This window comes from Gorilla gorilla, chromosome 2 (genome assembly GCF_029281585.2).
Source record: "Gorilla gorilla gorilla isolate KB3781 chromosome 2, NHGRI_mGorGor1-v2.1_pri, whole genome shotgun sequence".
NCBI lineage: Eukaryota > Metazoa > Chordata > Mammalia > Primates > Hominidae > Gorilla > Gorilla gorilla.
The window spans coordinates 55,599,329-55,615,259 of record NC_086017.1 but is presented as its reverse complement, the minus strand read 5'-3'; the positions used below and the strand labels follow the sequence as shown (position 1 = coordinate 55,615,259).

Genomic DNA, 15,931 nt, shown 5'->3' with positions numbered 1-15,931 from the left:
TATGAATGTATTTGGCCACTAATGCTCTGGAGCAGCAAGTGGTGTACAGCTCCATAAGGCAACAGAAGAGACATCTCACAGTGGCAGGTAAAGTCAATTATAAGCCATCAGCTTGTCCTATCATCACTGCCCTTAATACATGTAAATGGTTCAATAGACAGATGGCTCCATTTCCATAACTCTCTTCGCACCTCCTAGCCTACCCTCTCCTCTAGGGATTTAATTTAAAGGCAGGAAATGGCAGCAGGTTAGTGCCAGATTAATGGATTTTCCTTTTTTGGGGTGAACTTTTTCTGCACTGTAGATAAAAATATTACATAAGAACAGAGAAGGGAAAAGAGGGAAATTTCAACATGACAGAAAATTATAATCCAAGCAGAAAAGGCCAACTCACTGACTGCCTAACAGACATAACAACTTGCCTGTACAAATGAAGCTTTGCTCCCATTGTAGTGCACAATTTGTTCTGTTTCTACAAAGTTAGCTGCATGGCCTTCAGAATCAATTCCTAAATAGAAAAAAAATTAAGAATTAACTATACTGATTACACAAAGAAACACATCAGAAACCCACTAATTCAGGTTAACTTGGAGAGAATTAAGTCAGTTCAAGTTAGTGGAAAAGTCATTATGAAAATACAATTCAAATAAATTCATTATACATGATCAGAAAACTAACACAAGCTTGCTCACTTTAAACAGGCTTAAAGAGGAGTATTAAAAACCTATTAATAAACAGATGAAGTTGGTTGCTCTTAAATACATTGTTTCTACATACAAAATTCCTCTAAAATAGTGTTTCTCAAACTTGAGACATCTTTTAAAGAAAAAAAAAATCTCAAAGACCCCTGAGAAAATGTCCATAGATTCTAATTTGAAAAATACTAGTTTGAAAGGTAAGACTATCAATTTAGGTAATTATACTTAGTAACAACACAATACTCAACATAAAGATAGGCCATTTTATTTTTATTTACTTATTTTTTGAGACAGAGTTTCGCTCTTGTTGCCCAGGCTGGAGTGCAATGGCATAATCTCAGCTCACCGCAACCTCCGCTTCCCGCGTTCAAGCGATTCTCCTGCCTTAGCCTCTCAAGTAGCTGGGATTACAGGCATGCGCCACCACGCCCAGCTAAGTTTTGTATTTTTAGTAGAGATGGGGTTTCTCCATGTTGGTCAGGCTGGTCTCAAACTCCCGACCTCAGGTGATCCGCCTGCCTTGGCCTCCCAAAGTGCTGGGATTATAGGCGTGAGCCACCACACCCGGTGAATATAGGCTATTTTATAATATTTTGTTATAATAATGCAAATGGTCTCCGGCAGATGCTTATACTGATTTTAATTATCAAAATGAAAACACAAAATCTGTATGTGATCCTCTGTAACTCCATGAATATGCTCACAAAACCTAGTTTGAAAAGCAAAGTGTTTGGATTCTTGATGCTGTTTAGTTCTTTCAAATATTTGAAGCATTCCTTTAAAAATTTGTTTACGTAATCTATTTTTAGAAAGAAACGCTTGCTAAGCAAAGGCAACTTTCAAGCTAGTCCCTGGCCCAAATTACCAAATTATCAGAAAGAAATCAATGTATTTTTTAACTGTGCCAAGTATTTCCTAACATCCTTTCTGACATATTTCTTACATATAACATTTGCAGGTATATGTGAAGTATCACTGTTTTAGTTACCATTATCACCAGAAGGGGCCAAACTTATTGAGCCAAATCAGCAATGACATGACTCCTCAATACTTTATGAGATTACTTGTCAGAAGCACAGGCTATCCTTGCTTCCCTTCGTAATTCCCACTAAGGAACAACATCCAATTATTTTGAAAAGTGAGAGTCAGACTGAGAGACAGTATGTGTGTTTCTGTGTATGAAAGATCTTTATGAAAAGATTTGCAAAAGATATTAAGGAAAAAAAGGAAACAAGGTGCAGAAAAATGTGCACAGAATATTATCACTGTCTAAAAAAGGAGGAAGAGAAGGGCACATATCTGTATTAGCATAAAAATTATCTGGAAGGATAAACAAGAAACTAACATCTGATTAGCTGGGAAGGGGGTAAGAACCAAGCAGATGAGGTCAGAAATGGGAAATATTTTTTATTGCATTAAAAAAATACTTTTTGATATTCGAAATATGTAAATGCACTACCTGTTCAAAAATTTAATCAAAAACTATGTTTCCATCCAAGAAAATCTAGTTACAAGAGAGTTGCTAACTTTAATTTTGGTTTGTGATCTTTGCCAGGTCACTCACTCAATGTTATTCTTCCTCTGCTATGAGAGAGATTAAGCAAATAATCTCTACAACTTTCTGGCCCCAAGCTACAATTTATTTAATGGCTCGCAGCCATTAAATATGCTGATATATTCTGGTTAAAAAAAATACAAAGGTTGGAGAAACTTCTTTTCATAATGACAGTAAGCTTTAATACAGATTTTTAAAGTTTAGTTTAGCAAAATAAGCATGTTGCTAGTACAAAGCCTAGAAAATAAATGCTCAAAATGTAAATGTTTACAAAGTTGAAGGCACAAAGCCAAATGACTAGCTTCATGCATGCAAAAAACCTAAAAGCAATACAAGAAAATACTTTCTAAGTTAGGTTACTGAAAACTACACTGAGTTCAGCTGTGCTTTCAGACATCCAGCAAACAACATGATCAGTTCCTCTTCAAGCAGTAAGCAGCAGCCTACAAGTATCACATTAACATTTGCAATGTAATTACAGTAACTGAAGCACGGAAGACCTACCTAATTATTACAATGAAGCAGGAGATAAATACTTAGCAAGGCTATCAAATGATAATGAAAACAAATAAAATACAAAAGGTTACATTCGTGTCACCGTAAGACAAAATATTAATTACAGATATGATCCATGCTGACAAAATTCTCACCTCTTACATAATAGCGCACACCAGCTCTGAAACAGCTCCTCCTCGAGATGAGAATCCAATCAAAGTATTTTCCATTAACAGAACATGAATGCATGGTAATAACTTAACCACATTAAGAAAAATATAACATATAATAGAAATCATAAGCATTGTTTCTAGATTGTTTGCATCTATCTATCCTAATGATGGTCTTTAAGAGAAAAAATGACAGAGTATACAAATCTTCATGAATATTCACAAGCCCTTAGTACTATAATCAACTGTGAAGTTTTGTCAAGTTAATAACCCTATGACACCAACGTAGTATGTTTAAGAAGTTCACTATGGTGTTTTTATTTAAATGATATGCTTCCCTTTTCCTGATATTCTCAATCACTTTCTAAAGAATTAAGTATTAACCACATCACTGAAAAATCTACTCTGAATGGAAAACATAAATTTAAAATAGATTAACTTTCAAATAAGAAACACAAAAGGGGGATGGAAGGCTAGGCTACTGCAGTTAAGGGGGAAAAAAATGAAATGCATGACACATAATTATAAATTAGCCATGTAACAGCTGGTAAGCATATGAAGATTCACAGATCAAAGTGAATTAAACAAAGTTTATCTAGAAATGGAAATTTTGACTCTACCTTATCCTTGAAATAGAAAAGGTGAACCTCAGTATGAAAGACTGTATCTCCCCAAAAGCCTTTCTTTATATAAAGTTATTTCCCTTACTACTGATAATAGTATATGGTATAGGACACTTCCTACACCATTCAGTAATATAAACAGTCATACACCTAGAAATTCTAAAGGCTGATCTCTCCACTTCATTCCCAGAGTAAAGGGTTGCAAAAGCCTTTGGAATTGGCATACCTCTTACATTAAATGTTTTTATTATGAAATATAATAAACAGTAAAGTATAATGTGTGTAACTATTTACAATAGTTAAATACCCATTTAGTATGGGGAGTTGATATTAAATGGGTAAGAATTTCTTACTGGAGTGATGGAAACAGGATGCTGGTTGCATAACACTGTGAATGAAATTAATGCCACTCACTGAATTACACATCTAAAAATGACCAAAAAGGCAAATTGTTTATGAAGTATATTTGATCATAATTTTAAAAATTACACATACACACACCCCTTTGTACCCACTAGCATCTCTGAAGCACCTTTCCCTGTGGCTCCCTTACTGCCCTCTAAGAACTACTATCCACTCAGTTCATTATTCCCTTGTCTTTCTAGTTTTGCCACTAAACAAATTCTTGTTTAGTCTGAACAGCTTTTGACTTTTTTTTTTTTTTTTTTTTACATAACAGGAATTAATCTGTATGTATTCTTTCAGTTTTCTTTATTTGCTCATTATAGTCATGAGGTTCATTTGCTGCTGCTATGGCTGTATAATATTCCACTATATGACTAGATTACAGTTACTTACCCATTCTACTGTCCATGGACATGCCAGCTGTTTCCAGTTTTACTATTATGAACAGTGTTGCAATAAACATCTCTGTACAAACAAGCAGAAATGGCTCTAAGGAGCAGTACTGCTGGGTTACAGAGTATACTCCTCATCTCTTATTAGGAAATTCCATATTGCTTCAAGAATTACTTCAGCTTCTCACCTTTACCAACATTTGATGTTGTCTGCTTTTTTAAAAAAAATTATTTATGTATTTATTTGAGAGAGAGGCTCTTGCTGTGCTAACCAGGCTGGAGTGCAGTGGCACCATCATGGCTCACCGCAGCCTCAAACTCTTGGGCCCAAGCCATCCTCTCACCTTGGCCTCCCAGGTAGCTGGGACTACAGGCACATGCCACCATGTCTGGCTAATTTATTGTCTGCTTTTTAATGTTTGCCACACTGTGGCTGGGGAGCAGGGGGGTATGACAGAAAGGTTTTATTGTTTCAATGGCCTTACTTTTTCTCCTTCCACATTTGTTTAGGTTTGGTTATGGTATTTTCTATATGTAACACTTTTTCTTAATATAATTTGATGCATCCATTATAAAGTATAACAGCATAATAAAATAAATATTTGTGAACCTACCATCCAACTTCAAAGCAGTACCAAAACCCTGAATCTATTTATCTGCTCCTTCCCTATTTTATCCAATTGTGTTCTCACCTAGAAGTAACTATTCTCAGGTTTATGGAGACCATTCTATCTTTTTAGTTTCATCACATGCAACCATACTTAGAAACACGCAGCTTGCTTTTTTGTAAAAATGAAACTACGCTATTTATAAACTTCAAGCCCTTTTGATGTTCATGGTATTGCTCTAACGTGGTACTGTGAACATTCTGGAAAGACCTCCTGGTATGAATGTATTGGGTATGCATTGGAGAAGTGCTGGCAAATTCACAAGAGAACACCAAATGCTTTTCAAAATGGTACCTAATGACATCAGCAATGAGTTGAGCTGCTAATGACTCATCTCTATTACCTGGTATCATCAGACTTGATAAGGGCTCCTCTTGAGCTCCCAATTCACTTTCCTTTGAAGCCCATAGCACTAGAGAAGACTCCAATGTAATATTTGCTCCCTTACCCAAATTATCTATTTCGAACCAGGGCACAAAAATGAGCAGGGCAGATAAGCCTGCTCTTAGAGAGCTAAATCTAGCAGAGAATATGACTGACTGCTTTATGAATCATGTTCCTCTGATTACAAGACAAAAACATCTACACACTTTAGAGAATCCAGAAAGCATGGAAGGAACAAGAGTAAAATAAAAACTGAATCCCATCAGCATAACTTTTAAAATGTGAGTGTATTTACTTCTAGTCTTTCATCAATCAGTTACTCCCAGGGCCATCCATGCCTTCTCTCCAGGATGGCATTTCACATACTCCCCTCAACATGCAACATTTCTCCCTCATCCCCCTCACAGCCCATTATGACACTTTATATGGTGCTGTAAAAATAAAAGCCCTCCACAGGCCCCGATCACATTTACACACCCATCAGCAACCACATCCATCTATCTGCTTCCCTTCTACAGTGGTAGGTGAGCAGCCCACACCAGGCCCTCTACCTGTGCGCTGACCCCCACCCACCTCACACATTCTTGGATATCACTCTAGCATGCACCTTCACCAATTTTCCCCTTCTCCAAAATCTTTTGAGTAGAGGTCTTGCTCTGTCACCCAGGCTAGAAGACAGTGGTGTGATCATAGCTCACTGCAGCTTCAAAATGGGGTCAAGTGATCCTCCTGACTCAGCCTCCTGAGCAGGTGGGACTACAGGCACATGCTACCATGCCTATTTTAAAAAATTTTTGTAGAGACAGGGTCTCACTATGTTCTCCAGGCTGGTCTTGAACTCCTGGCCTCAAAGGATCCTCCTGCTTCAGCCTCCCAAGGCACTGAGATTACAGACATGCGCCACTATGCCTGGCCCCACCACATTTAAAGTAAAAGCCACAGTTCTTCCCATGGCTTATAAGGCCCTGAGTCATCTGGGCTGAGCTAATTCTCTGAACACAGCTCCCGCCTCTCTGTCCACTCTCTATTCCAGTCATGTTCCTGTCTTGGGGTCATTTTACTTATTAATGTCTCTGTATGTGTGTGAAACATATGATTTTACTTCTAGTCAACAAACTACACCAAAGAAAAGCTCATTTAAAGCTTTCAATTTAAAGGTAAATGAGTAAGCTGTTTCTAAAACTGCCTAGAAAAAAAGGTTCTATAATCTCACTTAATATTGTTTGTCCATTCACAATCTCATTTTGAAAAAAAAAAACCAAAAAAAAAACACCATAGTTGGCCCAAATCATTTAAGGCACTAAATAAGGATAAACACTTTTTTTTTTTTTTGAGATGGAGTCTTGCTCTGTCATCCAGGCTGGAGTGCAGTGGCACGATCTCGGCTCACTGCAACCTCCGTCTCCTGGGTTCAAGCAATATTCCTTCCTCAGTCTCCCGAGTAGCTGGCATTACAGGTGTGAGCCACCACGCCCAGCTAATTTTTGTATTTTTAGTAGAGACAGGGTTTCACCATGTTGTCCAGACTGGTCTCGAACTCCTGACCTCGTGATTTGCCGGCCTTGGCCTCCCAAAGTGCTGGGATTACAGGCGTGAGCCACTGCACCCAGCCGAATAAACACATTTATTCTTATTTTATCCTTAGGAGAACTTGGAAAGCTCGGGGTGGGGAAACAAAAATAAATGAGCTTTTACCATGAAATTTTCTAATTTTTATTTCCCCATAACTGTGGAACATGTTTCCTCCATTACCTTTTGGGTTTTCTTTAAGTATAACAAGCATTAAGTTTAGTGAAATTATATTAACATACTGAATAAATAAATAATAGACTTGTATTGATAAGCTTCTTACATGTGCTTGATAGATGTCATCACCGTTTTCTTCAGGGCACAATCCTGATTACAGTCATGCATCACTTAATAGGGGTACATTCTGAGAAATGCATCGTTAGGCAATTCTATACATTATAGAGTATACTTACACAAACCTAGATGGCACAGCCTACTACACACCTAGGCTACACGGCATAGCCCATCGCTCCTTAGCTACAAACCTGTATAGCATGTTACTGTACTAAATACTGTAGGCAACTGTAACACAATGGTATTTGTGTATCTCAACATATCTAAACATAGAAAAGATACAGTAGAAATATGGTATTATAATCTTATAGGACCACCTTCATGTATGTGGTCTGTCACCGACTGAAATGTCAGTATGTGGCACATAACTGGATAGGCACTCATCAGCATATTGTGCTTATATATCCTTTAAGAGCCAGCTCACTTGGCTGCTTTATTTTTATTATGATGTCTATGACATACATTTGTTTTTAAAATGAACCTACAATTAGATAATCATTACTCATTTTGTATCTGTACTCTGATTTCTCCCCTAGGCAATATTCTTTGTACTCTACTTATTTTCATTTATCTGTCACTATTTCAAATGACAAAATTTTTAATGGTAATTCTCCTCTCCAACTTGTTACCCACACTAGTGTCTGAGTCTCACTTTTTTTGACCCTGTCACCCAGGCTGGAGTGCAGTGGTGCCATCACAGCTCACTGCAGCCTCAAACTCCTGGGCTCAAGTCATCCTCCCACCTCAGCCTCCTGAGTAACTGGGACTAGAGGTGCAAGCCACCATGCCCGGCCTAAGTCTAACTTTTTAAATTATGTACTTAGGAAAGTTTTCAACAGCCAGGTCCAAACTACTTATGTGTAATTTACTGATAAAAGGTAACATCAAATAAAGGCAAAATACAGTACACATATTCCTTTTCTTTAAACAACCAGCCCCGGAACTCTTGAACAGAGAGAGAATCGTATAGTCTGAAAAGTTCATTCTAAAAAAAAAAAAAAACCAAAATAGCAATGAGTTTGATTTTCTTATCAACAGCAATTTATATTAATTCTGAAATACTCTCCTTATGGAGTATTTGAGACTATCTCTAAATCTGCCTTATAATAAAATTTAAATAAAGGCATCTAGAAACTAAAGAGTAATATCATGTAAGGATACAGCCATGTAACACTGGAAGGGCAAACCGATGAACCTGAAATGAAGATATATATTTAGAATAAATATACTTTAAAAATAAATAAGCATTATATAAAAATATTTACACACAGGGAGGTAATATACAAACATAACAAGGTAGTAAACTTATGGGTAATATAATTTTTAAAAAATTTCTCTAATGTAACATTAAGTATGCATTACAATCATTTGAGCTTGAATATTCACAGATTTTGGAACACTAATAAAGCTACATGAAGTTACAGAATGTTTACCTCCTTTTCAGTCTTTGCCTACAACAACTTCACTCCTCCAGGGAAAAGATATCCCATGCTAATTGTTTGCAGCTCAAACTACTTTTCCAAAAAAAGCATAGCAAATGACAAGAAATAAAGCAATTAGACACATCTATTTACCTAGATTCAATAATATATCATGTTTCCCTAGCTGGGCCTCCCTGTTTATACCTCATGTGTAGACAAAGGACAGAAGAGGGCGGTGCCTGTGCATCTCTCTCCTGGGTGACTGAAGGGAGTCTCATCCCCAAAGGAAGACAAAAAAGAGCTCTCCCCTTGGCCAGGAAACTTGGCCCTGGCCCCTCATTTCTCCATTATCCATGTACCAAGATCCCCTGTATCTCTCTTAGTTAGACAAAGCAATGTATTTTTATTTAAGGCTTCTATAGAAGATCAGAGTAAAATAGTTAGGCTTCTTCAACCTAGAATGATGTGACAGGGTAGACCTGATCCAAGTTTGTAAGTTATAAACAGTTAAATTAGAATTGTTTCTCGAAATTCTTGGTGATTAGGAAGTCACTTTATAGTATGCACTGAATTAAAGCTTGGACTGTAACAATTAAGCAGATTTTATTTCGTGTACATTACCTCTGGCTGTGCAGAAAGTTCTCTTAGAAGATGACCATTCCATACAAACCGCTGATCTGCCTGAGAGAAGTTTTAAAATTTAATAAAATATCTCCTGCCAAGCTTACTTTCTACAGAAAGAAAACTACACCAATCAATGTCTCTTTCTGATGGCTAGAAGCCAGTTTCTTTGACAGGCCTCAAACAAAATACATCTCCCCCTCAAATCTGTACCTCCTGTGGGCATTTCTATCTCATTGTCTCAGGCCAGACAGAAACCTGGGAGGAGTTTTACGGTATTTCTTTCCCTTACATTTAATTGTCAAGTACTAAATCTCCTTCAAAATCCATATTCTTTACATTTCTACTCCCACTATCTTTACCAACATCTGACTCCAGCCTAACTACTAACACACCTTCCCTTGCCTCCAGTTTAGGCATTAGCCTTCGCCACTCATTTTTCCACAATGCTACCAGCAGGAGTTCTCTAACATGTCCTGTCTCCTATCTGCTCAAAATTCTTCAATGACTCTGTCATCTAAAGAACCAAATCTCTGCATGGCCTAATCAGTCCTAGGATCTGGCAGCCCCTAATTAACTCTCTGATCTCATCTCTGGCCACTCCGACTTTCATAAATACAGAAGAGGCTCCCTCAACAATCTATATTTAATCAACTCTACTTAGGGCCAGACGTGGTGGCTCATGCCTGTAATCCCAGCACTCTGAGAGGCCAAGGCAGGCGGATCACTTGAGACTTAGGAGTTCGAGACCAGCCTGGCCGACATGTCTCTACTAAAAATGCAAAAATTAGTCGGACGTGGTAGCACGTGTCTGTAGTCCCAGTTACTTGGGGAGGCTAAGGCACATGAATCACTGGAACCTGGGAGGTGGAGGCTGCAATGAGCCAAGATTGTGCCACTGCACTCCAGGATAGGTGACAGAGCAAGACTCTGTCTCAAAAAAGAAAAAACAAACAAAATAACTGACTCTACTCAGTAGATTAATCAATTCTATTTATGAAGCATACCAACTGAACCACCGGCAACCCCGACTCTAAAAGTCACAGGGAATGGCTTTTGCACTTGACCACAACCAGCTGAATCGCACTTCCTGAGATTCAAGTGTGTGTTCCCGAATTTGTACCAGTCATACTTATTATTTCATCATTATATAGTTTAACTATTTTATAAACCAATGAAATAAGATGAAAAACACACTGCTGTTTCTATAAAGTTAAATGATTTGGAATGTAACTTGATAAGAGGCAAGTTGCTAACTGCTGTTGAATTTGGAGTGGGAGTGGCAACTAAAAAAATATAAAAGAACATAGTAAAAATGTACAGGATTCTGCACACAGATTTCTCTGTAAGTGTCAAAGTCTTTAAAGTGGCCCAAATGGGAAAGCCTTATGGATGTAATTTACACAGGGAAGACAATTCAGAATCAAGGAACCAAAAACAAAGAAAATCCTATGGCCGTACATAAAAACGTTGACCAATGTAAAACTTTTATGTTTTAAGTTAAAACATTTAGGGTATATATGTTCCATTTATCACTTTTATGATTCCCTATGTTAACATTAACTTTTCTTTTTTAGACCGTCTTGCTGTTGCCTTGGCTGGAGTGCAGTGGCGTGATGACAGCACACTGTGGCTTCTATCTCAAGTGAACCTCCCACCTCAGCCTCCCGAGTAGCTGGGATTGCAGGTGCATGCCGCCACACCTGATTAATTTTTAAATTTTTTTGTAGAGCTGTGGTCTCCCTATGTTGCCCAGGCTGGTCCTGAACTCATGGACTCAAGCAATCCTTCTGCCTCGGCCACCTAAAGTGTTGGGATTACAGGCATGAACCACTACACTTGGCTAACTTTCTGTTTAGCTGACAAAACATTCCCATCTCATCCCAACAGATGAGATGGCTTTTTCTTCAGCTTAGCCTCTGCCACCACCTCTGCCTGGAACCCCCCGGCCCACTGTCACCTGACCAACAAATCTTCATCAAGTCTCAGCTCAAAAGTTACCTTTCTGTGTAAAGTTACTGTCCTCTGTAGATACCTTACTTTATAAAGTTGTCCCTGACAACCTCAGGCAAAGACCCTCATTCCTTCAGGATCCCACCACACTTTGGTATATATCACCATTATAGCAACCATTCTTTGACTACCACTTCCCCAGCAGACTGTAGGCTCCCACAAGACAGGGTCCACAGCTTCATTCTGGGTCCCCAGGGGCTAGTATAGTTCCTGGTACATGGCTGACGTTGTAGAGATGTTTCATAAACAAATGGAGAATGTAGCAACTGCTTTTAAAAGCAAGTCTCTTTGTAGTTAAAAGCCAAGTTTCTTGAATGCTTAGCCTGCACCTAAACTTCCATCTAAGCCTACATACAATTTTACCAAATTAGAGTGTAAAATCTCACCCAAAAAAGCCAGTCAACTAAAATATTAATTTAGGTTGAACCATATGAAATAACCATTTTTGTTGGTCAAAAATGGTCAATTACTGGCGACTTCACATTGTCCAACCTAATAAGTAAGATGGAGCGACCTTTTAAATTCTGTCTTCTCATTAAACACTTCTAAGGTGTGTCAAAAAAAATTAAGGTAGCAATTATCCAGGTTCTTGAACAAAAGAAACTTTAAGTTGAGATCATATGAAACCTAATTTTAAAGATACATTCACTGTATATTAAAAAAAAAAAAAAAAGGCAGACTGAGCAGGCACAGTGGCTCATGCCTGTAATCCCAGCACTTTGAGAGGATGAGGTGGGTGGATCACTTGAGGCCAGGAGTTCAAGACCAGCCTGGGCAACATGGCGAAACCCCATCTCTACTAAAAACTAGCCAAGCGTGTTAGCACACGCCTGTAATTGCAGCTACCTACAAGGCTGAAACATGAGAATTGCTTGAACCCAGGAGGCAGAGGTTGCAGTGAGCTGAGATCGCACCACTGCACTACAGCCTAGGTGACAGAGTGAGACTCTGTCTCAAAGAAAAAAAAAAGGCAAAATAAAAAAAACCTTAAAAGGATAGTTTCCAAGTTCTAGTGACTTTTGTTACATTTTTAGTTATAAAAATTATAAATAACCATCACTACAGAAGAAATATCAACTGTTAGAATATGAATTTTATAAGCCTAATTACACTGCTAATGTAACTGCTACACTACCGAACACTGAGAGTTAAGAAATTACAAATGAATGCAATGCTAGTTTGAAGATTTGACATCTGAGAGTTAGCACTTGGTAGCCTGGTAATATTTATGCAGAGATACAAATTCGGAAAGATTTTCCTCTAATAACTTACATGTGTGTTTATACAAAGATTTCTGAATATCTACACCAGTGATTCTCAATTCTGGCTGTATACATACACAGATTCAAGGACTCACACACTGGGATTGTGATGTATATTTAAAACAGGGTATATTTTCAAAGCCTCATACATGATTCTAAGATAGCCAGGACTGAGAAAAATCAATATAAATTGTTATGCATGAAACAGAGACATGTCCCTTTTAAAAACCTAAAAATAAAAATAATTGAAGATCAAGCTTACCCTTTCCAAGAGACTCATTTCTTGGAATTCAGGACTAGTGTTGGATAGCCGCTGCAAAGTATGGGTCAAATCATATGTTGTTGAAAAGTAAAATCCATCCACATTCAAGACATGGTTTAGCATCGCTAGGAAGGTTTTATTATCTTGTAACTATAAACAAAGAAAAATCAGTATAGCTCATAATTGAAAAGGAATCTGCCAGCATGAGAAAAGAATACAAATTAAATCCTGTTAAGTCCAGTCTCATTAAAGACTACTGGCACAAGGACTGAGCCAGTGAGGGGGATGCTCGCCATTTCCCTGGGATGTAGGACAGTTCCTGACACACAGAAGATACTCAATAAACACTGTAGGGTACTATTAGGTAACTTGATTAGGTAGGACTCCTCCCCTTTGTATCCTTTACAAATTTTATTCTCAAGGGCAGAAGAGTAGTTTTAACAAAACATCACCTTCGGTTATGACCTACTGTGTGCCAGGTATTTTCCAAAGATTCCCTTTAATCTTCACAACAGCCCTGCTAAGTTAGCATAGCCATCTTCATTTGACAAATAAAATACATAAATTTACGACGGGCCCAATAATGCAAACAGCAAATAACAAGATACTAACACCATCCACATTCTCAAGAAACGTTCCCCGGTTTGGGATGGACGAGAAGTAAAATGGAATTCTTTTTCTTTAAAACAAAGATTAAAAAGTCCAGTAAAAGCAATATTTATCTTTATTTTTGGGAAACTATTTTAACTAGCTTTCCCAATGAATACCAAGATTGACATTTGTTTTTATCCTTGTTTTAAAAAACAACTGTTAATGTTTGGTAACGTTTAATCATTACTAAATGATTAACTTGTTAATCTACATGTTACAAATCTACATATACAAAATTTTTTATTTGTGCTCAGACATGTTTTTAAAATTAGCTACACAGCTTGACAACAAAGAATAACAATCGAGAAGAAATTGTCTAAGTAAATATGACTGGTCTATTAAATAAATACAGCTGTTTTTATTTCTTTAAAATATGCCTAGTAGAGAATGAAGATATTGATATATATTTCTTGATATATATAATAAAAAAGAAATTCTAAAGTATAAAAAGCATATCCTGTAGTTTTACTCAGGTAGGCAGTGCTATAATATTATTTTTTAAAATGTTTATCCTAAGTTATATGTTTTAGAATAATATATTTTCTTCTAGAAACATTCTTATAAATTGGGTGTAAAAATACAACTTAAAATTTTTAAATAGCAAACATGTAACTAAAATTACATTAAGAAAACAATCACTCTCAACAGGTATATATATCTCTAAACAATGTTGACTTTAAAAAGTAAGTTTCAAAGAATCAGAACAGGGCAATGCCACTCATGTAAGTTTCATACACACTCCGAGCAAAAACAGATCCTGTTTAAATATGCATACAGGCAGTCTTTACTTTGTAAAGTGGGAATGTAAAAATTACCATGTTATTTTCATCTTAATAATCTTAAGCTATCTTAACAGTCAATTGTAAAAACTATGATTGTTTCATGACCTTTAAAAATTTTTTTGTCAAAACATTAAAAACTCTATCGTAAGTTATAGATATTAGTTATAGATATTAACTTATATAGTTACGTTGTAGATGTAACTTATAAGATATATATAGTAAATTATAAGCATAAATGAACAAATTGTAAAACTAATATTTAGCACACTATAATTTAAAACATTAGAAACACCGAGAATAAAAAATTTTCTTTGTAAAAAAATTTATCAAGAGACTTGAACAGTGCTTGCCGCCTTCTTGTCATATAGATTAAGATACAGAATATTTCTTCTATCCCTGGTGAACTGTCATACACCTTCCTAAGTCTAAACCAACTTGACATTTTATCCTTTGCACTTTCAATGTTGGGAAATATCTTCAAGGTTTCCTTTAATGGGAAGTCTGTTGCAGGCATCACTTTCTCTGGGATACTGTCATCCCTTTCGTCACAGACACTCCATCATTAATGTCGGTCAGTTCGCCTGCACTAGGACCTCTGGCTGCATACCTACAGTCCCTTGAATGGTGATAGTGTCAGCATTCCCATGGTCAGCTACTTCTTCTATGCTCCATTTATGTTCAATTTCAATTTCTCTTCCAGAGTTGTTGCTTTTTGTTTTTTTGCACCTTCATCTTTGGTGGGTTAATTCTTCAGTTAATAAACTGGAGTAACTGAAATTTAAGCCATGCTGTTTTGGGGACTGGTGTTAACTAAACTATGGTTACTGAAATCTGTGCATACAGGAATAGTGCAAAAGGAAAACTGCCTGAAAGAATATATACACATTTCATAAACAGACATACACACTTACATTCACATGTGGTAAAAATAGAGAAAACCTCTCTGGGAAAGAAGGGAATGAGTTAAGAGGAGTAGAACTTCAAAGGTATTTATATTTTATTTCTTTACAAAGAGGATATGAAGTTAAATCTGGTGTTGAGTACACGTGCATTTCTGTTTTCCCTTCTCTCCATATGAAATTGCATAATTTAAGAACTGAATCTTTAAAAAAAAAAAAACAAGAGCAACAAATGATTTAAAAAATATTTTTTATGCCTAGGTAGAAAAGTAGGTAGAGTAACCTTACTCTATAGGTTGTTAAAATAATTATAGCATTCTTTGTATTCCACAACACCCTCATCCTCCTCTCCCCAGCCCATGCTACTTCTTTGGGCTTTGCAATTAGTAACAATTTCCACTTCTTACCTGAATATCAGTTAAGTGCAACATTGTCTTCTTATAAGAAAGGACATCAAAATCTGTTGCTTTCCAGATTACATGACTGAAAAATTCACCTACTTTTATCTTTTTGGTAATGACTATAAGATAATTACCTGCAAAAAGCAAGCCAAACACACATAATTATAAAAATAGTAACTCTAAAGGTAGAAATAGGAGTCCTTATTGTTTAACTTTAAAGGCTAGTAGAATGAGACTATATTGTGCCACTCAGATAAAAGGCCCATTTTTAAAGCAACCTTACAATTTATGAATAGAAAGGCCAGCATATTATTTAGAAAAATTCTTACTGAAAGGTCATGTTTTTCTCAAAAAAGATAAAAGCAA

The 15,931-nt window shown here is 36.7% G+C and overlaps 1 protein-coding gene across 2 annotated transcripts in view; it reads right to left on the bottom strand.

Annotated features, from left to right (window-relative positions):
* The window catches only part of SACM1L (SAC1 like phosphatidylinositide phosphatase), a 55,816-nt gene that overhangs the window by 22,602 nt on the left and 17,283 nt on the right, over positions 1 to 15,931 (bottom strand). For both annotated transcript variants that reach the window (XM_004033988.5, XM_055382179.2), the window contains exons 4-9: positions 15,572 to 15,699; positions 12,833 to 12,982; positions 9,296 to 9,355; positions 8,415 to 8,448; positions 2,904 to 3,005; positions 423 to 508 (exon numbers count right to left, since the gene is read on the bottom strand). In XM_004033988.5, coding sequence (XP_004034036.1) covers positions 423 to 508; positions 2,904 to 3,005; positions 8,415 to 8,448; positions 9,296 to 9,355; positions 12,833 to 12,982; positions 15,572 to 15,699 — 560 coding nt within the window. The remainder of the gene's footprint in view (positions 1 to 422; positions 509 to 2,903; positions 3,006 to 8,414; positions 8,449 to 9,295; positions 9,356 to 12,832; positions 12,983 to 15,571; positions 15,700 to 15,931) is intronic.